Raw genomic sequence first — 26,048 nt, forward strand, 5'->3', positions numbered from 1 at the left:
CGTTTATCTTGGTCACGGTAAGTGGGTGGGGGGTTCCACTGTGCCAGGCCCTGCCTTGCTGGCACACCACTTGCAGCCTGGAGGTGACACGGATTGGCCCACATACGTGCAGTGAACTCCCAAGAATTTGCATATGACAGAGGAGAAAGTGTCGCCGAAAAGTGGGTTTCACTGGGCCCAGCCAAAAGGGCACGGGGCTGCCCTTTCCCTCCCCAGCCCCCACTTCCCACCTCTCAGCCCACTTGCATCCCAGGCCAGGGCCTCACCTTCCTTTTGGACAACCCAGAAACCTCAGTCTTCTGGAACTCCTTCGCCTTTCAAGTCCACCCCATACATCTCTGTGAAACCCTGCCCCCTGCCAACCAATCCTGCCGACCCTAACAGGGTCCCCCCTAGACCCCGTGCCCACCTCCCACTGAGCTCCCCCTACTACCTCTCCAGGCCCATCTCATCTCCACTTAGCAACCAGAGATAGTTCTAAAATGAAATCTGGCCCACAGCCCTTTCTACAGCTCCTACTGCCCTGGGGTTGAAGCCCCTTTCCTCAGCCACACCAGCGCCTTCCCTATGTGGAACCGGTCGGCCTAATCTGACAACCACCCAGCTTCCCAGCCCTGCCCTGACCACCTCACAAGATGGCTGACTGCAAGGTTCAAACAATATATTTATATGGAAGTGTTTCTAGAAACCATTCACCTAAATAAACCCAACCAAGTATCACAACCAAACAAAAAACCACCCTTCATGGATGGAAGATGTTTTTGCAGCTTTATTCATGATAGTGATAATCATGATCAACTTTTAAGGTATGGCATAATCCCAGCTCAGCAACACTGTCGTATATCATGATTAAGAAATTACGTTATGTAGATACTTTTAAAGATTTAGCAAAAGGATTCAAATTAGTATATGCAATGTAAATACAACTAAAAACGCATATGGTGATTAACTGAAATATACAAAAAGAAAGCATTTGATGAGTTAGCAACGTGGAGTTATGGAGTTATGTATGCTCATCTGATAAAAAAAAGTGCAGCTGTGAGCCAATAAATGAGTCTCAACTCTGCCTACACTTCAGCATCACCTAAGGGACTTTTTCAAATACATCAGTGGTATGATTCCATTTGTATGAAATATCTAGAATAAGCAAACTCATAAAGAGTAGATTAGCATTTGCCGGGGTGGGGGTGGGGCGAGGAAGAGTGGGGAATGATGAGGCATTACTGCTTCAGGGATAGTTTGTTTTGGGTGACACGTTTTGGTAATGGATGGTGCCATGGTAGCACGTTTTAAAAGTAATGAGTATCTCTGAAATGTACTCTAAAAATAGTTAAAATGGCAAATTTTATATGTTACAAAATGAACAGATCAATGCTCAGCCCCTTGCTCTGGAGACTGATTTAATTGGGCTGTGGTAGGCCTGGGCAGCCAAAGGTTTTCAAAGGTCCTGAGAGGATTCTCAGGCATAACCAAGGTTAAGAACCACCATCACAAGCCACTGGCAAAGCACTCTGACCCTTCCTCTCCAGTACAGATCTCCTAAATTAGTGCCAAGGAGGTAATATGGAAGAAATGATCTTTGTCTTGAGAAGACTTTTCCCTCAAAGTGCTTCCTGGTAAACTAGACTTTCTCACAAGGCAGCCAAACAGCAGCTGTCCTTAAGTGACTGCAAGCACCCTTTATTGAATCCTCAGTTTTAAGCAGATATTTCTACTTTACAGATCAGTGAAAACGGGGAGGCAACTTGCTGAAAGTCACACACCTGGTGTATCAGTCAGCCAAAGGGGTGATGATGCACAACACCAGAAATCAGTTGGTTTTTATAAAGGGTATTTATTTGGGGTAGAAGCTTGCAGCCACCAGGCCATAAAGCATAAGTTACTTCCCTCACCAAAGTCTACTGCCACGTGCTGGAGCAAGATGGCTGCTGCTGTCTGCCAGGGTTCGGGCTTCCTGGATTCCTCTTCCTGGGGTTCATTTCCCTATGGGCTCCGCTCGTTTTCTCCACAAGGTCAGCTGTAGACTACGAGGCTCTCTAGCCTTTGCCTCTCTCCACAGGGCTAGCTGTAGACTATCAGGTGAATGGCTTGCTTCTCTTCCTGGGGCCTTCTCTCTTTCCTCATGACCAAGCTCCTCTGTGTGCCTACTTCCCAGGGCTCCAGCTCGAGACTCCAGCAGCAAAACTCCAATTCTGTCCTTTGTCATGTCTTTTATCTGGAAGTCCTATCCACCAAGGGGTGGGGACTTAACACCCTACTGACATGGCCCAATCAAAGCCCTAATCATGATTTAATCACACCCAGGTACAGACCAGTTTACAAACAGAATCCAGTATTTATTTTTGGAATTCATGAACCATATCAAACTGCCACACCTCGATAGGTAGGGAAGCCAGGTCTGATACCCACTAACCCTTCTGCCACACCTGCATGAATTAGCCCCATCTCATTAGGGAGGATCCAACCAGAGCACACAGAATCACGAGAGATGGGCCCTGAGAACTCCAACCCAAATGAAGGTTCACTTCTCAGAAGAGGGAAAGAAAAACCCCTTGGTTCTCATACAATTTCCAGGGAGTTTCACCATTTTCCCCATAGATGTTCCTTCAAAACATGTAACTATTTTGAAAAAGTGTTCGCTTCCCTTGAAATACAGGACAAGTTCAAGTCAATCACCCCTGGCTGAATGCAAGCAGGCAGTTACTGACACTTAAGATGATATACCTGGAAGCCACCCTCAACAATGGCATGCAATTTATTTCTGAATACGCCCAATCACACTGGCAATGCTTTCTCTTTAATAGTGAAGGTTCAAGGAGCAATTTTTCTGTTGCAAAATGGTGCTTTCATAACATTTGAGCAGTAAAAAATACGCAGAAAACAAAAGAACATTCATGTGAGAACTCTTCTTTATTAAGGTACCTCCCTTTAATGGCATAAGAATTAAAGTTCCAGATTAACCATGTCATTGTCTTATTTTCATGGTGGTCTTTTCTGAAACTCTTTCTTTGAAATTAAACACTTATTTGTCAATATATCTTCCTACATTAAAACTACTTTCCAAGCCTCAGAGAAAACCCCACTTACCTTTAAAGTCAATAGACATATTTTCATTTACTCTTTTTATCCACTACAAAAAAATTCCACTTGTCAGCAGTTAAAAAACAGAACTCTTAAGGTTCTCAAAGTTCAGTAACTTTCCCCAAGTTACTGAAAGATCACCAAATCTGAAACTTTTTAAAGCAATAAAAATTTCTATTTTCCGAAAAGATATTTACAAACTGAAATTTAAATTCTACATTACCATTGATATAATTATACAAGAGTGCACAAAACTCTAGGAAAGAGCAAGTATTGTATTACTACAAAATATCTGTGATCAGCAAACATTACTGGCTTTTAAGAACAGAAAAATAAATATGTTTAAAGATGCCTGTTTTCATAAGTAAACAAAGAGGTACACACAGAGAAAAAAGCAAAAATACTCACGGGGTTCAAAATGACTCTAGCAATGCACAAATTTGTTATAAAGCAAGGCTGTCTTAAGAATCCCCTCACTGGGGGTTTGGTTATAAAAATACAAAAAGAGCCTCACTAGAGGATTTCATCCAGCTGAATCCATATGACCAGCCATTAGATAGCAGCTACAGTAAAAACCTCAGTCTATTGTTACTAGCAAAGTCACTGCGCCAAGACAACTGAAAAAACTCTTTTTTTCATATTTGGACAAAGAAATTCTCAAAGCGGTCAACCAATGCTGGTCCAAAAAAAAACTTGCAATAACATTTTACTAAAAACGAGCAGTTCCACTCTTAAGCCAAAGAGTAAAATACTACGAATATATTTTATAAAAGTCCAACCCAATTTTCAGTCAAAATGAATTACATTTACCTTGAAATCAATTTTTTCTTTTAAATTCAGTTTTATACAGCACAAGTGTATTATTTGTCTGGTTCTGATTCCCTAAATTCTCTATCTCTTCCTTACTGGCCTTTATTGGTCTCTCAAGTCCCTGGAAATCTAAGTGCCAGCCCCAACTTTGGGCATCCCAGACCAACTCTGGTGACCATCCCCACTTTCCAGCTAGATCCCCCACACAAAAACAAATACAGCAGAAGGCAAACAATGTGTCCAAAATAAACACATTCTAGCTCAAGTCTTTAAATAGTGTCCTAGAAGATTTTTTCACTGAAAAGAAATCCACACAGTCCTGTGACTATGGCTTTGACTACAACCTATTTTTAAAATGCAGTCTTTAAAATAGACTGGTGCAATTAGAAATTTCACAATAATTATGTCAAGTCATAACAAAAAATGTATACATTAAACATACAAACAGTCCTCAACATTTGCCATCAACCCCACTGCAAAATATTGCACATAATATTCAGTCTTTTCCTTTTGTCTGTAAGGGAAGCAAAAAAGAAAAAGGGAAAGAAAAAAACACAAACAAAACGTGTCCAGATTCTAGCGTAGCTCTCAATCACAGATCCTTGATATCAGAGGGGACTGGTCTGGTATATACAACACTGGGGGGGAGCCCACACTACTCGAGGGGCTTCGGAAATGTGAGTCAAAGGAGCTCGGTGTAATCCCAATCACAGGATCATTCTGGGGAACTTCACCTTTCAGAAAATCATCATCTTCATCTTCCACCATCTCCTGTGTAAAGAACAGAGCTTATCAATCAGATTCACAAGTGATAGTTCAGAAGCTTTCAAGGGTTCCTTTCCTCAGAAATGTGCTACCTCTGTAAAGATGAAGGTAAAGAAAATAACTGAAGCAATTCCAAAAGTGTCCAAAGCATCCCTCTGATATGGTCTTCTATATTATAAATCACTGACATAATATTCACCATGTTCTTTAACTATCTGGTGAAAAAGTCTGATTTTCAAACAGATTTTAAGCTCAACGAGGGCACTGATGTGACATGTTTATCTTGCTTGATGTTACAGCTCTGGTATCTAACACAGCATGCCCCCATGCCCCAAGCCAAATATAAAGTAAACTTAAAATGGCCCTTCTGATGATTATCTATAAAAAGGAGACAATCATGAAAAATCTGACTTTTAATGTGGAAAAAATTTGCTATAAAGAAAGAAAATGATAGCACTAATTACTACTGATTATAATTTTCTTCTTTGACGATAACTGACCCAGGCCCACCTGATACTGCACTGGAGGATATGCTGCACATCAGTATCTTTACTACCTATTTATTAGGAAGATCTACAAAATCATTGTAATCGTCCAGTATAATGTCAGTATGAGGTAATTTAAAATTGTTACTTGGTGGTAATAATCAACAGATAAGATGTAAATTTAAATTTGTTTAGCTCGTTTTCAATTAAATTTCATTTCCCAAAGTCAGGATGTAACTTTAATTAAAAAACCAAAAACTCTTTTCATAAGAACTAAATCTGTGCTTGGAATTTTAAAAAACAGAATAAATAAAATGTAGTATTTTTAAGTTTAGCATTGCTGTTCACTATTTGACTGGGACCTGTAACCACAAAGGAGATTCCCAGAAAGTATATGGAATCATAAATTCACCTTCTTAATGGGTTTCTTAAACTCTTGAAGTTCTTCAGCATTCATGTCTTCCCATATCTGATAAACAGGATCAATGAATTTCTTAGATCTGTAAACAAAAATACCAGTTAAATGACTTTTCAGAGTTAAATATTATAGAGAAGGTCAAACATATTTAGTTCTTTTCTCACAAGACCCATCTCCCAAAGTCAATAATGAAAACTATGGCTCAAACAACCACAATGTCAAAAAATACTGTATGCAAGTACCATATCTAATGCTTTTTAAGAGTTCATCCATTCACACAGATGAATTATTTCATCTACTGTGTCTCATCCTTTCACTTTCTACACTTTGTAAAGTCTGACAAGCAGATTATAGTATATGCAAATTGAAACTAAATTATAATATTCTGGAATATCCTTTTATATATTACTATAGTAACTTGCTGCAAATTAAGAAGTCTGGGGAAAAAAAACTAACCTAGTTTTTTAGTCAACCAAGATTTGGGGGACCAGATAATCCAAAGTAACAGTGTTGCTAGTTAGAAAATGTGTAATAAACAAAAATCTGGCTTCCTTATATGGATGCAAAGTTAAGACTGGCTTAGTGGTTTTCCAAAATTATCCAACTAGATAAAACACTTGGCTTTTGTTTATCCTGTACAGCAGTATGGGATGTGGTCTCTAAAGGAAGGAGCAAGTCACTTGGCAGAGCTAAGAAAAGGCAGCATACTCCCTTCTCTTGGTAGCTCAAGATAGATTTTAAGCCCTTGTATATTTCAGTCAAGGATTTAGAGAAACACAAACAAAAACCTTTGCTGTCAATCTGGATTCTTACTGAGGGAAAGCTCTACCAGCTCTGTGTGTCCATGACATTCAGTAGACTGTGACAGTCATTTCCTACCTGGGGCCTGTGAGCTATGTGCAAAGAGACCATGAGACTCCAAAGAACAGCAAGAAAGGGGCCGCTTGTGACAATGACTCCCTACATCTCAATCTCAGGAAAGGCCAGTAAATATATATGGCATTTACATTTACCACTGCCAGCATCAACTGTTTAAGAGTGTAGCAGTTTGATATTACTGATGAATTCCAAAAAGAAATATGGGATTATGTTCATAAACTGATCTTTTCCTCTGGGCATATTAGATTATATTCGATTCATAGGTTTACTTGATTGAATAATTATGTAGCCCTCTTGTGCCAGCAGGGTGTTAAGGAAAACCTCACCAAAGGGTGGGGACTCACAGATAAAAGGCATGCAAAGGACCTAGTTGAGGGTTTTTTGATTTAGAGTTTTGATGTTGGAGTTTGATGCTGAAGCCTTAAATTGGAGCCCCGGGAAGAAAAGCTCACAAGGGAAAACAGAAGCCATCCCCAGGAAGAGAGAAACCCTGAGCCCAGGAAAAAGAAGACTGAGAAAGAGAAGAACCCAGGAATCCTGAACCCTCACAGACATAGGCAGCCATCTTGCTCCAACACGTGAAAAGACTTTGGTGAGGGAAGTGACTTATGCTTTATGGCCTGGTATCTATAAATTCCTACCCCAAATAAATTACCCTTTATAAAAACCAACCGATTTCTGTTATTTTGCATCAGCACCCCTTGGCTGACTAATACAAAGAGTACCTACCTCTTAAGAATGCAAGGATCAAAGGGGAAGAAGGTGTCAAGTGGATTTGTGCAGGTCTGCACAGAGTCCCCGCCAGCTGTATTTCGAATAACTGGTAGCATCTGGCGATTGTTCCTCTCGATGATGGTGTAGCAGAAGACTAGCTGATATTTACTGTGGGACACCAAAACCGATAGACAGAGCTATTAACATGATGGAATCCCTCCATCTGGGCACAATGGTTTATGTGTGACCACTACACTGACCACGCCAATACTGCTAAAGATAACTGGAGTAAATAATAATAATAATAATAGCAACAACAACAGAAAGCAGAAAGCAATGCTTTTATGGTACAGTTCTCAGGGTCTGCTATTTCTAAGGTTGATAATGAAAAATGCAATGTGGCTACCACTTAGAAATTCTATGGGATCAGGCTTAGATTAATAGGTATTATCCACTAAAAATTAAAATGATTATAAGGCACAAATTTGCATAATTACATAGCTTTTTTTAAAAAAATGTTTGCAAAAGAACTAAAAGGTTTGGTTAAAGAGATTGAGGACTTAGTGAGAAGGAATAGTTGGTTGTTGCTCGAGAAGCCTGGTTGTTGGTGGAAAAAATTAGAACTTTCCTGAGGGAGGGACACAGGGTTGAATGAGTCTGGAACTCCCCTCCCACCCTCCCCTCCCACAGTATTTATTCAGATATGTTTTCTAAGGTTTTCAGATCACTAGTGCAACTTTAAGCAACAGACTTCTATTTCTGTTCCATTAACCAAGGATTGTATTTGACTCTCTGTTCCTGGTGGGAGTGTAGCTCAGCAAAACCACACTGGAAAACAATTTGCAATACCTGCTAAAGCTGATGAGGCGCATCGCCTACACAACCGCACTTGTGTGTGACACGTTAAGGGTGAGCCTATATACCCGGACACATAAAATGCTCCTAAGCCACTGTTACCAATACTCAAAAACCAACACAACTCAAATCCCAAAGAACTCATCTAAAAAAAATAATAGAACATTACACAGCAGTTAAAATCAAAAGGTTACGTGTCAATATGGAGGACTGTCAAAACCATTAAGTGAAAGGAATAGCTGAGAATCTGTCTTAATAAGCCTTAGATACAGACTTTTATTCTGATCCTGTTCTTAGCCTTATAGCTCACTACTAACCTCAGCTGCACATACCAAGCCCAAATACATTCTTAGGTGCAGCTGCCTCAGTCTGCCTCATGAGCCCTTACTCTTTTTCCAAGCTCCTTCCCATCTCCCAGCAACATGCTGACATTTTTTAACTATGAATCACTCTTGCCTATGGTAGGTTTCTATAATCCTTTTAATTCTTTACTATTGTTTTCTGAGATCTTAGGAGAGAGAGGATACTATCATCTTGAACTAGATGGCCAGCAAAGGAGAATTAAAGTTGCTGAATGAGAGAAGCAGGCTAAAGGGGCCTGAGGAATGAAGGATCATTCTTGTCCTCTAATAGAACAGACTCTTTCTGTTAAGGATATTAACCTTTGGTCCAGACTGAACATCTTGATTAAATTAATGCCCACAATCTCCAGTTCACTTCCTACACAAAGCAGACACACACACTGAATGCTTATGAAGAGGCCAGACTGCCTGTATTCAAATCTTGGCTCAGTGTAGCTATAGGACCTCAAGTGAGTTATTTAATGTCTGTGCCCCTCTTTCCCCATTTACAAATGGGTTAATAATGCAGAGTTGTATGAGGATTAAATGAGTTAAAGTGCTTAGAACTGTGCCAGGCACACAGTAAATGTTTTATGTGTGTGCTGCACCCACAGGCCTGAGAAAAGGCAGTCCCATTCTAAACCAATCTCTTCTGGCTGGATATTTATCTATGTCCAGTTTACATCTATTAGGAGTCAGTCTATTAAGCATCTTTGGTTTGTACCTCTTAGCTTACTAGTTGCCTTCCTTATTTCAAAGCACCTAGGCTTCTGTTGAATAAAAAGTAGTGTCTATTCCAATGCCTCCACAGTATAAAAACAACAGCTCCACTGCATTCTTCACTGCAAAAACTGGTTCATCAGTTTTAAAATAATTTCTAGCAAAAAGTGTAAATAATTTACCTTGTGATAGCAGCAAAAAAGTTAACCACTGAGGGCAAGCAAATCTTCAGAGGATTTAGCTGACTCATTACGATGCGTTCAAAATTTAGACTCTGAAGGTACCTCAAGCCTTTGATTAAAGAAAAGATTTTTAAAAAGGAACAGATATAATTTAAAAATCTAAGATACATTTAAAAGCACAGATTATGTCACATTTTAAAAACAGACTTACATACTATTTATTTGTGGAATTGCTTAAAATAAAGGTACAGGGAGATAGTACACAACATGCAGAAGAAGCAGCAGCTCACTAAGCCAAGCACATTTGTTTATGAGCATGCCAGCTTTTCCTTGATGTAAGGCTCGTGTTCCTAGTGGGCTCTAAGCCTGTATTTCAGTTTGGAATTTGAATATATGCAAGCTCAGCATACACTGAGTTGGTAGAGAAAAAAACCCTAAAAATGAGCATGTGATTTGATTTTCGCTAACAATTATGAAATTTAGAAAGGCTTCCTTAGAAAGCGAAATTTTTAAAAAATCATCTAAGGTTATTGTAATAAAATGTAAATAAGAAAGAAGTTAAAGCAACAAAGTAAAAGCCCCCACACTTCCTAGAAGTAATGACCATGAACAGCCTGGAAGGTCTCTTTGAATTCCTCAACATAAATATTCCAACCTGACAGCCAACGAAACAAAATAAGAGAAAACTCAATTTAACTTGCATGACTTTATTAGTCATGTTGAGCCTTTTTCAAATATGCATTAGTTGTCTGTATTTCACGAAAACTGAAAGTAGAAGAAAAAATTTCAACTAAGACTACTGCCTTGGAACTAATGAATATAATTCTCCTCCTATATTAATGAAATAAAGACACCACACTTATTTAAGAAGCAGAACAAACTGTGCTTAAGTATATTTTCTTAGGCGGTTCTTCAATGTATATTTTTGATAAAAATGACATAAAGGGCCGTTGTCAGGAAGTGGACTTGGCCCAATGGATAGGGCGTCCGCCTACCACATGGGAGGTCCGCGGTTCAAACCCTGGGCCTCCTTGACCCGTGTGGAGCTGGCCCATGCGCCATGCTGATGTGCACAAGGAATGCCGTGCCACACAGGGGTGACCCCCGCGTAGGGGAGCCCCACGTGTAAGGAGTGTGCCCCGTAAGGAGAGCCGCCCAGCATGAAAGAAAGTGCAGCCTGCCCAAGAATGGCGCCGCACACATGGAGAACTGACACAACAGGATAATGCAACAAAAAGAAACACAGATTCCCGGTGCCACTGGTAAGGATAGAAGCAGTCACAGAAGAACAAACAGTGAATGGACACAGAAAGTAGAAATCTGGGAGGTGGGGAGGGAGGAAAGGGGAGAGAAATAAATAAAAAAAATAAATCTTAAAAAAAAAAAAAAAGGGGCCAATGTCATTCATGGCTTACATACAAGAAGTAAATCTTCTTTAACCAAAATGTCTGTTATTTATTTATAAAAACAAAAGCAGACATTTTGCTTACCTGGTGATAAAGCTTTGTCCTACTACTAGTTCATACAACTAATTTTAACCCATACATCTTTTTAGAACTACTCAAGATAAAAACATATATAACACAATAGGTACAAAAATTTCCATTTAGAACTAGGATTCTCAACCAGAGGCAACTGTGTGCACACATCCCCCAACTGGTTTTGTTTTAGTTGTCACAACTGGCAGGGGGATGCTACTGGCCATCTAGTGGGCAGACGCCAGAGATGCTGCAAACCACCCTACAATGCACAGGACACATCCCTGTATAATAAAGATTAATTTGGTCCAAAACGTCAAAAGTGCTGAGGTTGAGAAACCCTAGTTTAGAGAAAACAGCCACAAAACTGACCTTCCTTCAGGTTTCCACTTAAAAGCTGCTTGTGTCTAAAAACAAAAGTGTAAAACACAGCTTGGCAGGCTGAATAAAATGGTCCATGGAGAGCAACATCACAAAAAGCTTTTGTTCCTGAATCCTGATTATTAAGGTATATGTGCAGCCAGTTAACCAAAAGGTCTAGGCATGATTTTACAGTTCTAGAGAGAGAGAGAGAGAGAGAGAGAGAAACCAGTATTACTTGCTTTGTAAAAAAAAACAACAACAAAAAACTGGAGTAAAAACTGTGTTTTTATGTTACTGTGTGTTTCCATGTAGTGTGTTATACACACTACAAACTATGAACACTCTACAGGCTTCTTTAAACTTTACCCCTGGCACAGAAAAGCAAACAAAGGAATGAAAAGAATGGGTTGAGGTGGAAGACAACCTCCCAATTACAAGGTAGTAGCCCGGAATTTCTAGGAAGAACTGGTAGATGCGTGAAGTCCCAAGGGATGGGGAAAGTTTCTTCTAATCAACTCAAAAGGGTTTCTTCAATGCTCCCCACCACCACCTCCAATTCTCCAAGGGAGATACTGTCAAAGAATGGGGTATGTTTACCAACATCTTACAAGGAAAACATGACTGGTTTCACCACTCCTTACAGGGTTCTGATGTAATCCTCAGGTCAACAATTTAGGGCCAAAATGGCCAGAGAGCCTTCAGTTGTTGGGGAAGGATTCTTAACAGCAGCCTTGCCCAAAGACCAGTTGAAGAAACAAGGGCCAGAGCTGGCCCTCCTAGATAAGGTCTTTCTATTATCTTTAAAAGATACAATTGATTCAAAATGCAAATCAAAAACGACAAACCTATAAAAAGAATTGGAATAGTATAGAACACTGTGTAGTATGCATGAGAACAAATGGGTCTTCACGTTCAAGTGCAACCACACAGAACAGATGACAAAAGCTATGCATATAAGACTCTCTTTATCTAAAAAAAAAAAAAAAGGAGGCACTTCATTCTGAAGTTGTCTCTTGGAAACAATCACTTACATAAAATGAGGGGTAATTAATAGCTTTTTTTTTTCCACTTCAAAAACAGACCAAAAAATAACGCAGATAGTTCTCTGATTTGAGACAATGCTTTAATTTTTTAAAGCATGATACAAAAATGCATTTAGAAAATTAGGTTACTTACATAGGAGGAATAAATTTAGCTCTTGCCAAGAAGCTTCCAATGTAATTTCCAGCAGCTTGCCTGATGACGGCAGGATTATTCGGATCCTGAAATTTTTTCCAGAGATGCTCCAAAAAAGCTTCTGCAAATCCCTATAAAAAGAGAAGGCATTGGTCTGACCTTCTTTTTTTTTTTTTTAATGTCTAAGACATGCTGGCTATCAGAATCCTAAGATTTTAGTTCACGGATGTGGGAAAATTCTAGGGTCTCAGTTACACTCATAAATAAATAATGAATAAAGTTACCAAAGCTCTTATTTTTAAAACACTTTAAATAAGATACTACTATAAAAACACAAGGCATCCTGGGCAGTAAATGATCCAATGGATCCCAAACCTACCTAAGCATCAAAATCAGCCCTGAAGGTACAGGAGGTTTGTGACAAGGGCTTCGGAATCGCATATTTTAAAAGCTCTACAAGTGATTCTGATGCTCAGCTGGAATTGGAAACCAGTGATAATCCATACTTGCATGGGAATTCCTTCTACAGTACCTTTCAGAGTATGAAGTATCCTTCCAGTCTTTGACTGCGCATATTGATCTTAATCAGAGACAGAACTGTGGATTAAACTACAGTCAGGATTCAACTAATTATGCTAATCATGGAACAAAAGTGTTTCTTTAATAAAGGGTGCAACTCTTCCCTCTACTGCTACCCCAAAAAGTTCTTTTCAAAAGCTATCAACACAAACTTTTGGGGTAAATTAACTTTTCTTACCCATCATCAGTACTCTCCTAACTATTTTAGGAAGCATCAAAAGAGAAAAAAGAACCTTTCATGATTTTTGTTTCCCAAAAGCAAAAGGCCTAAGGTTTTAAAACTCTGGATTAAAAAGTTTATTTGAGATATTGAGGAGTCCACCTGAGAGAGCACAAAGCTAACTCAACAGCTCTCAGAGGAGCTTAGATTTGAAGAAAGGCTTGAGCTGAGGGGAAGGGCACTGCTTCGTGCCCAAACGCAGGTGACGTTTTCAGGGCCCTTAGCTAGCACACAGGCAGCAGCAAGTCCCTCTGCCCTTCCCACATGTCGAAAAGGGAGTGCAGCTTAACGAGGGGCAGCGAAATGCAGAGCTCAAGAAAAACAATCAGAAAGACTCAGTTAAAGAACTTATGGTCTCCCCGCCCATTTTTTAAGAAAAAATTATTAGTGGGCGAGACCAAGATAAGCTAAGATGATGTTAATGACGGTCCTACTTACCAATTTGAAGCTACAGAGGTAAAACATGAAAAACTGCACATGGCAAGAGGCATGAGTTGGCAAGAGGAGTTTGTCAAAAATGTTTATCAGATCTCGATATAAATCCTTAGTTTTGCTGTTATCAATCTTGCCTATAGGGAAAATAAAGCATTTCAGTCTCATAAATATGTATTTGTAAGCTGTTTTCATTTGCCAAAATTTAAGAAAGAAAACAAGACCATTAAGAAACACATCAACCATTAAGCTACGATTAAAATGAAGTCCCATTTTACTTTGCAGAGATTTTTCTTTCTTTTTAAGTATAATAATCCAGCCCTGGTAAGAACGCAGGCCTGAACCTGCCACATATTGTGATGGTTTCCGTATGAACACCATTCTGGAGAGCAATTTTATTTCATGCAGCAGAAGTCTCTGACACAGTAATTCTACTTCTTAGGAATTTATCAAAAGCAATGGGTACAACTGGATGGATTGTGTGGTGTGTGAATAAAACTGCTTTAAAAAGAAAAAGCAACATGTGCAAGGAGGCTCATTATAATGGGAAAATAGGGAACAGTTAAATCAATATGATGGGATACTAGAGCATCGTTAACAATTACATTTTAGAGGAACAGTGAATGTTATGAGAAAATGTTTACAAGAGTTAGATGAAATGGGCAGGTTATGAAACTGTACAGTGTGATCCAAAATTTATAAAGAAATAGTAACTGCGACAATAGACATATATCAAAATGCAATAACTGTTTTCCAAACAGTGAGAACACAGTAATTTAAACTGTCTTTTTTATACTTTCCTTTATTTTCAATATGTTTTCTATTCAACGTGTACAACTTTTCTAATAGGAGGAAAGTTAAGAGAGAAATACTACTCAGACTCGTCTATTATTCTAAGTGGTTGAGCTCATTCTTAAATCTTTGAACAGAAAAAAAAAAAAAATTTTTTTTTCTCATAGCAAAATCACTAGACTGAAAGCTCCATGAGAGCAAGAAGGCTATCAGGGTGGTTCTGGGCCACGCCTGGAACAGCAATGGTACCAGGCAGACCTTCTCAACCCCACACTATACCGAGCACCACAAGCCAACATCTCCTGTACCGTTCTTAGATGTCTAGAGTGTCTTGAGTATAATTTGCTCTCTGCCTAAGACTAACCAAGCTGCTTATATAATTTTATTTTTAGACTAAGAGAACTGAAATTCTCACAACCTACAACGAACCATTTTAAAGTGTACAATTCAGTGGTAAATGTGCACTTGGATGTTGTACAACCATCACCTCTCTCTAGTTTCAAATTTTTTTCATCAACCCAGAAGAAAACTCTGTACCATTAAGTAATCACTCCCTATTCTCTCCCTTCCCCCGGCCACTGGCAAGCACTAATCTGTTTTCTCTCTACAGATATATCTATTCTGGGTATTTCACGTAAAAGGAATCGTACAGTATGTGGCGATCCTTTTGCTTAGTGTTTTCAAGGTTAACCCATGCTGAAGCATGCATCAGATCATTTATTTTTATGACTAACATTCCATTGTACGTATACATCACAATTTGTTAATACATTCATCAGTTCACGGACATATGGGCTGTTTCCACTTTTTGGCTATTATAAATAATGCTGCTGTAAGCATTTGTTTCCAAGTATCTGTGTGGACATACGTTTTCACTTCTCTTGGACATAAACCTAAGAACAGAACTGCCATGTTATATGGTAATTCTATGTTTAACTTTTTGAGAAACCACCAAACTGTGGTTTTGGTTTCCATTTCCTTAATGGCAATCATACTGAATACATTATGAGCTTAGAGACCATTTCTATATTTTCTTTGGAGAAATCTCTATTCAGCCTATTTTTAAAATTCTTTACACATATATTTTTTGATATATTATTTAGTGGAAAGATCAGGTACTTAGTAGATAGATATAAACTGAGCCAGAATCCTAATACTGCCATTCTCAAGATATGTGACATTAGGAAGTTACCTGACTTGTCTAAACCTTTCTTCATACTCAAATATATTTATAGGATTATTATCATACTAGAGATAAAAATATGTACAATGCCTAGCACATAACCAAATGCAGTATAAGTGATCAGTAAACAGTAGCTGTTGTGACAGGCTATTACCATCTACATAGCAGACATCCTTAATGTAGGACAAAAGTAAAGACAGCAGGATATCCAGGCGCTCAGCTACAGGGTGTACCATCTGACTGAGCCGTTCAGGATCAGCTTTTGTTTCACCTTCAGCTTCTTCATCTTCATCCTTTGAAGATTAAAGTAAAGAGTGACCTCAAAAAATGCAGTAGTGTGGCTCAGTGGGTAAACTCACAGAAGTGCTTATTTCCTTTAAAAGCTAAAACAAAACAAAAACAAAACTACAGATAACTTTCCAGGCAGGGACTTTGAACCAGGGGTGTAAATCAGAACCACTGAATCCCATTTATAAGACCCAAGAAGAGCCTAGCTGTGCAACCATGATCCATTTCCCCAGCTCCTGGTGTCCACTGCAGTGGGCACTGTTGGGACCAGATATCCTTTTCCAGGCCAGGACACCCAGGCCCCAGGTGCTGTGTTGACTTGGCAGCTTGCAGCTGCCTCTTCTCCAGAACAATGCCCTCACCAGAACAGGACCCAGAAATGCCTTTCTTGCACTCTCTTGCCTATCCCTCAGAGCCAATTATTGCCTAAAGAGAGGTCACAAGGGACCTCAAGCTGGGACCAACTCTGTGGTGCTATTAATTAGTGTGTCTGACATGCAAGGGGGATCAGGTTGCAGTGACTTTCCAATTGAGACTAAACCCTTGCTTGGTTTGTTCCCCTTCCTTTCTCTGCTTCGTCATACCCTGTGTCCCAACAGCACCTGAAACGGTCTCAGACTCTCCTTCCAGGAAACCCAAACTTAAAGATCTCACCGCAGGTAGAAGTACTGCTCTAAGGTATACAACTTATAAAATAGAGAAATTAAACTGGCATGCTTTTCTATTTATCATGCCTTCAAAACAATATGTACTTATCAAAAAATATCAAAATAAACAAGTTTATAAGAATAAAAGTGAAACATTTTTGGCTGTCCCTTCTCACTCTCGAAAATGCAAACAGTGTATGTTTGCTTTCATTCGTATAAATGCTGACCATATTAAACAAGCGTTCTGGGGCATCTGTCCCACCACCAGTTTGAGTTGCTGCTTCCTCAGCATCTTCAATATCCTGCCGGGATGCATTCACCTACATCATAACAAAGGAAAGAAAAATAAATAAATAAATAAAAGCATTTAAAATACAAGTATGTTATTTGGGGCTAGAAGTTCATTTGATATACCCACTTTGAAGGTATCCAGATTAGCACCTTTTATAGCAAAAAAACACAACATAAAATTAGGATACAGACCTTTCAACTTGATCGGGGTCATTAATTTATAAGATTATAAACCAATTCACAATTGCTATGTATTTGTATACAATCACCATAAACTGTGACAAGATGCTCTAAATCAGATTGCCTTGACGAATTCAGCATTCATTTGATCTCTTATTATGCACAAGGAATGTTGTATGTAAGAAGCATACAAATGAATAAAGGATGAAATGCAAGGCAGCATTTGAAAGTTTTTGGCACAGCACATCAAATATCTTGTTGAATACACCATTCAATTCAGGTATTTTTTCCTATCCTATGCATGACCTTCTTTCTAAACATATTCTTAAATGTCCCTCATACCAAAGAAAGACTTTGCGGATTACATACATAGTTAAACAGAGAGGTGCAACTCAATATCAGCACTGTACCAGTGTAGTGTGCCCAATTTCCACTTCTTCCAAGACCTGCCTCCTTGCAGCTCCCTTCCCCCATTAGCATCATCAATTATTTTTTCTCCTCCAATCTCCTCTGTCCACAAGCCTGGTCAAATCTTTCCAATCCTAAAAAAATCCTTCTTATTTTGTTCCATCCCCCTTCCTTTCATCACAAAACCTGTAAAAGCCTCCATTTCCTAGCCATCCAGGTTCTCTTCTAAAATGGAGTTTCTACCTTTTCAATGAGACTGCCCTTTAGAAGGGAAAGAAAAAAAAATCTTCTAATCATCAACCGCAAGGCCTTTTGTTTTTCCCACCCTCCTTAAAAAATGTCAGCAATACCAACGCTTCTTCAAATCCTTTCCCGGTATCCATAGCTGTGGATTTCCTCCCACTCCTGATGACCGATCCTCTCCCCTACCTTTAAGTGTATTATTACTCCACAGATTTGTTCCCGGTCTCTTAACTGCAGTTACATGCTTGGTGAGTATTCTCCACCTAGCTACCCAACCCAGCTACTCAACCTGTCCAAACTGGAACTCATCATCTTCAAAATTCTTCCTCTGGACTTGTCTTATTATTAATGCCAACACTAAGATTCTATTCCACAAGGAGCTTCTTTGAAGGACTCCTTTACTTCCCCTTACTTCTTTACTTCCAAACCCGTCTCAAGGACCACCTTTCTTCTAATGTTGCTAGAATCCACCACTTCCATTCCATTCCCACTGTGCCATCTCGGGTATCTTTTTAAAAAAAAAGTTTCTTTACAATTATAATTTGCACTCATACTATACTTAAATTTGTGTCACTATCTAATAAATGCTTCTTTCCCCAATCATGAGACAGGATTGTCCATAAGCCCCAGCACAAGGATGGAGTTCAACAAATATTGCTGAAGGAAATGAATCAAAGGATGTGCGTTCTTTTTCATTGTTGTTATTGTTGCTCTGCATATGGCAATTATAACAAATGTAATATGTTCAATAAGTGAAAATTAAGGAGAAAAACAGATTATTCAGTACTTACATCCAACTTGAGTAATTTTTCAATAACAAGCTCCAGAATTTCATGCCTCAAGGTTGGAAAATATACACTAGTTCTTAGTAAGTTATGAACATAACATTCCTAAAACATAAAAAGATAAACATTTCAACAGAGAATATATTTTATAATAATGTATGCAAGCCATCAATTATACAAACTTTAGTTTCAAAATTTAAATGAATAAAAATATAGATTCTCCAACAACAGAGAAACTATATGAATCTGTTATTTTCCTTTTATTGCCATCCTAGTGGGTGGGAATGATGATTTTATTCCAGGTTTGATTGGCATTTCCCTGATGGCTAGTATTTGTTGGGCATCTTTGCATGTGCTTGTTGACTATTTCTATTATCTTTTGTGCAGAAATATCTACCCAGATACATTCTTTTTAAATCTGTTTTTTTTTTGCCTTTTTATTACTGAGTTAAAATAATAATAAGAGTTCTTTAAATATCCTATGATTATATTCTAAATACAAGTATATATAATTTATTAACTATTCTAGGTATAAATCCCTTATGAGATATGATTTTCAAATGTTTCCTCTAATTCTATGGGTTGTCTTTTCACTTTACGGTATCCCTTGAAGTTTAAGAAACAGAACGCTGTGAGTGAGCAGTCACAAAGTTCTGCCTAGGGCAAAAGATTGTTGGCTGCAGCACATAGAGTGAAGTGTCTGGAATGGTGAGGAAACTGATTCCTAGGGAAGAGGGAACACTTGGAACTGGGTAAATAGAGGACAAGGAGAATTCTTACAGCCACATACACAAGCCCAAGACAACACAAGTTCAGAAAGGATCTGGAGGCCCCTATACTTTGGCCTGGGGTTATTCTCTAAATTCAGTGTATGAATAAGCCCTCACAAAGTCAATCTGCAAAGATGGGAAAGGTATTTACTTTGTTGTTGTTAGCTGCTGGCATTCAAAGAAAGCTGTGTCCTAACACTAGCTGGATATAAGCTTAGGGAACACAGGCTTAGAGTCTGAATACCAGAGACAGCAAATTAAAAGATCAGTATGTCCAGGTTTCAAGAGAAGGTCACAAAACTTAGAAAGAAACAGGAGGCGGTGACCCAGGCAAAAGAGATTAAAGCATTAGAAATGATCAATGAGGAGAATCATGTGAGACACATCACAAAGATTTTTCAAAAATGGTCCTAAACATGCTGCAAGAGCTAAAAAAACATGGACAAAGAACTAAAAAAAAAAATCAGGAAAACAATAGATGAACATAAAGAGAATATTAAAAGAGATGGAAATAATGAAAAACAACCAATCAGCTAAAGACCACAGTAAAAGAAATTACTAACTCCCTAGAGGAATGCCCTGGCAGAAGAAAGAATCAAAGAACTTGAGGATAAGACAAGTGAAATCATCTAGTCTAAGGAGCAGAAAGAAGAATGAAAGAAGAAAAGTGAACAGAGCCTGAGGGACTCATGAGACATCAGCAAGCATACCAATATATGCATTGTGGGTATCCCAGAGAAGAAAAGAGGAAGGGCCACAGAGAACATTCAAAAAAATAATGGCTAAAAAACTTCCCCAATTTAATGAAAACATACGTAATATACATTTAAGATGCTCAATGAACTCCAAGCAGAATAAACCCAAATAGACCCAAACAGTGGCCTATTACAATCAAACTGTCAAATGTCAAAGACACAGGGAGAATTCTGAAAGCTGAGAGAGAAGCCAGCATGCCACATACAAGGGAGCCTAATTAACATTAAGTGCCAATTTCTTATCAGAAACCATGCAGGCAAGAAGGCAGTGGGAAGATATATTTAAAATGCTGAATGCTAAAAACTGCTACCCAGAATTCTATATACAGAAAAACCATCTTTCAAAAATGAGGGAGAGATCAAGACATTCCCAGATAAACAAAAGCTAAGAGAGTTCATCACCACTAGATATGCCCTATAAGATATGCTAAAGAACAGATTAAAGGAAAGGGTAACAGACAATAGATGGAAGCTGCATGAAGAAACAAAGATATCTGGTTAGAGTAATAACATGGGTAAATACCAATGCCAGTACTATTGAATTTTCGGTTTGTCACCCCACTTATAATTTCCTACAGGATCTAAAAGGCAAACGTATAAATTGCAATGAAAAATCAGTGGGTCTGGACTCATTATCATATATATAAGTATATAGACATACATATATATGTGTCCAGAACTGCATAAAGATGGGGGGACAGAAGGGTATAGGAACAGTGTGTACTACAGAAGTTAAGACAGCATCAAAGCAAAAGAGATTGTTAATTTAGGATGTTAAATTTAAGTCCCATGGTAACTACAAAGAAAATATGGGAGAATATGCAAGCTCATAGAGACTGAAATTCAGGTATAGGCTATCAGGAGCAGAGGACAGAAGAAATGGGCAGGTAATGCATATTGCATGATGGGTGTCGGACTTTGGTTTGGGGAGATGAAAAAGTTTTAGTAATGGAAGGTGGTAATGGCACTGCAAATACTGTGATTAATCCCACTGAATGGTCTAACAGTTTGAAGCTTTGGTGACTCCCAGAAAAATAGCATGTTTTTAGAAAGGACCAATTTCTGTGCATGTGGGACCCTCTAATTGCATTAGATTCAGTTAAGGGATCTTCTGATCACTTTTGATTAGATTGCTTTAGGGCATTTAATTGGACTACATCAGTGAGACATGACTTGATCCATTTTGCTGGAATCTTATATAAGGGGAAAACTGAAAACAAAGACACACAGTGAAAGATAGCTGCCATTTTTACCCTGCCATGTGAGAGAGGACTCCAGAATTGCCTATCACTGCAGAAAGAGAAACCCCAAGATAGTGAGAGACAGGCTGAAGGTGGACCAGTCAAAAGTTAAGGTTCAGGCCCAGGAAGAGACCCCTATGCCTGAATGCCCACAGCTGAGCTCAGGGAAAAAGTGAGCCTGGAGGAGAAGGCAGAGATGGCCACCATCTTGCCTTGCCAAGTGGAAAGAGTCCAGGATTGCCAAAAGTCAACCTTTGGTGAGATAATAATCTGTGATGATGCCTTAATTTGGACATTTGCACAGTTTCAGAACTGTAAGCTTTTGCCCTAATAAAATCCCTTTATAAAAGCCAACCTATTTTTGGTATTTTGTTCCCAGCAGCTTTAGCAAACTAAAATAGTATGCTCGGGAATGGATAAGATGAGGAAGTTATGTTGTATATATATTTCCACAATTTAAAAAAGACAGAAAGAAACAGCATTTAAAAAAACAATGACAGGGAAACGGACTTGGCCCAGTGGTTAGGGCATCCATCTACCACATGGGAGGTCCGCGGTTCAAACCCCAGGCCTCCTTGACCAGTGTGCAGCTGGCCCATGCGCAGTGCTGATGAGCGCAAGGAGTGCCCTGCCACGCAGGGGTGTCCCCCGTGTAGGGGAGCCCCATGTGCAAGGAGTGCGCCCGTAAGGAGAGCTGCCCAGTGCGAAAGAAAGTGCAGCCTGCCCAGGAATGGCGCCGCCCACACTTCCCGAGCCGCTGACAACAACAGAAGTGGACAAAGAAACAAGACGCAGCAAATAGACACAGAGAACAGACAACGGGGGGGCGGGTTAAATAAAAAAATAAATCTTAAAAAAACAATGACAAATAAGTGCAATATATGATTCTGTCTGGGGTCTAGTAAGGTAAAGGAGAAAAGGCTCAAAGGGTCACTCGGGTATATGAAAAAAATAGGAATACAGACCATAAGCTTTGTATCAATGTTCAATTTCTTGAACTTGATAACTGCACTTCAGGTGGTTACGTAAGTGAATATGCTTATTCTTAATAAATGTACGTGGCAGTACTAAACGTTCAAGGAGCATGATGTATACAACCTAAACTCAAGTGTTCAAAAAATGGAGAGCAAGGAAGAAACAGGAGGGAGGAAGGAAGGGCAAGCAAATGAGGGGTGCAGTAGGGGTATGTTGGAATTCTCTGTATGGGATTTGCATTATTTTATAACTGAGAGTTTCAAAGTATTTCAAAATAAAAAGTGCTAAAAAAAAAATTAACCTTCAATTACTGGGATAAATTCCATGTAGACATGGTATACAAATTCTTTTATATTTGAATTCAGTTTTCTCGTATTTTGTAAAGGATTTTTGCATGTATATTTATACAAGACAGAGTGGTATTTAACACTCCACTTCAAGCACACTAACACAAAAATTTGCAAAACTATCAACTTTTAAAATATACATAATATCAGGAAAAAAATCTATGCTTAGGTGGAAACTTAAAATTATTTAAAACTACACAGAAGATCTAAATATTGCACAAAAATTTAAGCAAAATTCATCTACAGAAGATTCCGGTTTCATCTTCAAATAAGGCAATACTTATATTTAGCAACACAGGAACGATTAACTTCTAATAGTTCTTAACCATATAAGCATTAAGTTTGTAAAAATATTTCTGAAAAGGATCCCACCCCCTAAATGCTCACTGTAGTAACAGGAAAGAGGCATTGGGAATGCCTAATCTCTTGATAAAAAAGATAACTGGGTCAATTTCTTAGCCTTGGGTTTAAAATCTAAAAGACAAAACAACTTTTAAGAAAAAGACATAATAATATCAACTAAAACCAAATCACACAAAACAACTTTTCTATTATTTTCCCTTTGAAAAGATTTCTTACCAATGTTCTCTCTGATTTTCGAACAAATGGAAATTTTTCCACCAGTATCGGCATAAGAAACCACGGTGTCCTGTGGGGTATCAACCAATCAATATTAACTGAACTGTCCAGGAAGATATTATTTCCACTCTCAGAACAAATAAATACAGATAAAGGAAACAAGCAGTACCCTTTCCTTTAATCAACTGGTTCTTAAAAGAAATCAGAGAAATTCTATGACTTTGGGGGTGGGGGGGAGAGAAGCTTCCCAAGTTATATCTGGAAAAAATATTAACTTTGATATCAATAAGCAAATGAGAGGGGGAAGCTTTTTTCCCATAAGCTAAATGAAGAGCTTCAGTTTAAAATACATATATTTTCTACTCTCTATATACATTATTTTTAATTCAAAAAATTATTACCTTGGGTGTTTTTGTACGTTAACAGATAATAAAATGGAAGTCCTGCTACCCTTCCAAAAGAAACCAACAAACCTGAAAAGGTTTTGAGAAGTGAAATTTTTATTTTTATGGGTTAACACAAAACACCCAGGGGATTCTCACTGAAAATTTTTCTATATTACATCTGTTGAAGATAAAAGCAAACAACCACTACATAAAGTTTGGGGGAAAATCTCCATATAAGTTTTGAAAAAGTAAACAGAAAATACAGCATTCTGTAAAATGTAATGGTTCATCAAGAGGACATAAAAACACATGGTATACAACTTGAGTTTTGATGCAATTAACATTTTATGAGGGAAGTGGATTTGGCTCAACTGATAGAGCATCCGCCTACCACATGGCAAGACCAGGGTTCAAACCCAGGCCTCCTGACCCATGTGGTGAGCTGGCCCATGCGCAGTACTGATATGTGCAGGGAGTGCTGTGCCACGTTGGGGTGTCTCCCACGTAAGGGAGCCCCAAGTGCAAGGAGTGCGCCCTGCAAGGAGAGCCATCCTGCGCAAAATAGTGCAGTCTGCCTAGGAGAGGCACCACACATATGGAGAGCTGACACAGCAAGATGACGCAACAAAAAAAGAGACACAGATTCCCGGTGCCGCTGACAAGAATACAAGCGGACACAGAAGAAGACACAGCAAATGGACACAGAAAGCAGACAAGAGGGGAGGGGGAGAAGGGAAAATAAATTTTTTTAAAAAATCTTAAAAGACATTTATGATTTTCTATGAATTGATCACAATTTTCTTGAGAACTAAACATCATGATTCAAAATAAAAGTATACTCACGATGGGACATATCTCGCTATTATTTGCAAGGCTCTGTGACATGTGTCAAAATTTGCAGGAAGATCTATAAAGAAAAATGAGAGGATTAGCATCAAAATAAAACTTTAAAACAGAAAATTACACACTCAAAACCAAAAACACCTGTTAATCAAAACTCGTTCATAAGAGAAGTTAATAATTTCAAGATTTTTCTCTGCAACCAAGTGTCAGTGAAAACTAAACTGGTTTATTATACCAATAATGCATTTAGGGCAATTTTGCATAAAAATGCTAAATACAACAAAGCATTCCCTAAAAAGCTGCCATTTGTTGCAGGCTACTTATTAGAACATGTCCTGGAGTCGCAAGTACACTTTAACATTCAGCATGTCATCCTCTAAGACAACACACGAGGCATTCTTTGCTTTAATCTTCTTTATACTTACTATCATCTTCATCATCAGAGTCTGAAACATCCAAGTCACCTTCCTTAATGATTACTCGGGCTTTTGAGAGAAAAAGAAAATGTCTTTTTTTTTTGTCCTTGACTGAAACAACAAACAGCTCTATAAAAAAGCTTTTTCCTAAGCCCAAACTTTGCAGAATGATAAATCTACAATCTGAAAAAAGTAAAATAACTTCCTTGTTTTTAAAAAGTTAAAAATTTCTATTTAAGAATTCTAAGACTGTCAGATGTTCACTAAAGCAAATTACAACCTGCAAAAATCACAGCAACAAGTGAATGAATCTAAACAACTTATGGAGGTCAGTGTAGAAGGCAAAGGTGTACCAGAATTGGTGTCAAAATATACCTGAAATCTTCCAAGGTGGTGCAATCTCAAAAGTGTACTGGGGAGGCAGGATTTTAATAAAGAGAGGTATTTAGAAAAAAAAATCAAAGCAAGCAATAAGTAACCACTTACGAGGCACAAAGTGGGATGCAATCATGCTAAGACAAGGTCTAAGAAAGACTGTCTGAGCTGATACAAGATTACCAAGGAAAGCCAAGTATTCCTCCACTACCTTCTGACTTCTATTCAACCACTTCAATCTCTAGGGTTGGGAGAGAGGGAAGACAAGAGAAACATTTTATTTTTGTATACACAGAAAAATATACTATAGATATGTTGATAATAGTATCAATATATACTATTTTCAAAGTACTGAATTCCAGATTAATCACCAAGATAAATGATGGACTTACCAATAGAATACTAATAATCTGCTCAAAGTCTTTTGTTAAGTACATGATGGAAGAGCGGAATTCTAGCAGCCAGTTAATGATCTGGTCATCCTTAAATTGAACAAAGAAAAGTACTTTCAAAATCATAAGTCCTCTAAAATAACAAGAAAAAAATACCTACCTTGCACCAATCACCTAATAATATTTAAGTTGGGGAAAAAAGTCACAAAGTTGGAATTAGGATGAAAAGTTTTTAGCTTATATCAAAACAGAAATATGGCACAATAAACTTTTCTGATGAAAAAATGGTAATCAAGCAACTGATATACAGTAAAAAGGAGTTAATTAAATGCAATTTTAATGATTAAAACCCTTATAACTTTTGTTTGCTCTAAAAAAAAATGAAAATGTTGACACCTTGGACTTTTTTTAAACTGCAGAATTATAGCAGATTCAAATACTGTAAGACCACAATGGACCAACAGCCATTAACATTTCCTCTGTATTCAAACTGACCTGCAAGTGCGCTGGTATCATTCAATCTAGGCTAATCAATTGGAGTCATCAGTAAATAGTTTTTTCTAAACTCAAATCTTTAGTTCTCCCACAGGAGAAATCAGATTCTTATTTAAACCAAACAAACTTCAGCTGGTAGAAATACAAGCAGTCCTTTCA

General features: G+C 38.2%; 1 protein-coding gene across 2 annotated transcripts in view; it reads right to left on the minus strand.

Annotated features, from left to right (window-relative positions):
* Window positions 1-2,891: 2,891 nt before the first annotated feature.
* RRN3 (RRN3 homolog, RNA polymerase I transcription factor) overlaps window positions 2,892-26,048 on the minus strand; it is a 49,005-nt gene continuing 25,848 nt past the window's right edge. For both annotated transcript variants that reach the window (XM_071211340.1, XM_004471861.4), the window contains exons 5-19: window positions 25,395-25,484; window positions 25,114-25,243; window positions 24,637-24,696; window positions 24,212-24,275; window positions 22,983-23,052; window positions 18,322-18,420; window positions 16,636-16,728; window positions 15,628-15,766; window positions 13,505-13,635; window positions 12,268-12,398; window positions 11,101-11,285; window positions 9,251-9,359; window positions 7,168-7,320; window positions 5,554-5,641; window positions 2,892-4,662 (exon numbers count right to left, since the gene is read on the minus strand). In XM_071211340.1, coding sequence (XP_071067441.1) covers window positions 4,480-4,662; window positions 5,554-5,641; window positions 7,168-7,320; window positions 9,251-9,359; window positions 11,101-11,285; window positions 12,268-12,398; window positions 13,505-13,635; window positions 15,628-15,766; window positions 16,636-16,728; window positions 18,322-18,420; window positions 22,983-23,052; window positions 24,212-24,275; window positions 24,637-24,696; window positions 25,114-25,243; window positions 25,395-25,484 — 1,725 coding nt within the window. In that variant the 3' untranslated portion in view covers window positions 2,892-4,479. The remainder of the gene's footprint in view (window positions 4,663-5,553; window positions 5,642-7,167; window positions 7,321-9,250; window positions 9,360-11,100; window positions 11,286-12,267; window positions 12,399-13,504; window positions 13,636-15,627; window positions 15,767-16,635; window positions 16,729-18,321; window positions 18,421-22,982; window positions 23,053-24,211; window positions 24,276-24,636; window positions 24,697-25,113; window positions 25,244-25,394; window positions 25,485-26,048) is intronic.

The sequence above is a fragment of the Dasypus novemcinctus genome, chromosome 23, assembly GCF_030445035.2.
Source record: "Dasypus novemcinctus isolate mDasNov1 chromosome 23, mDasNov1.1.hap2, whole genome shotgun sequence".
NCBI classification, from domain to species: domain Eukaryota; kingdom Metazoa; phylum Chordata; class Mammalia; order Cingulata; family Dasypodidae; genus Dasypus; species Dasypus novemcinctus.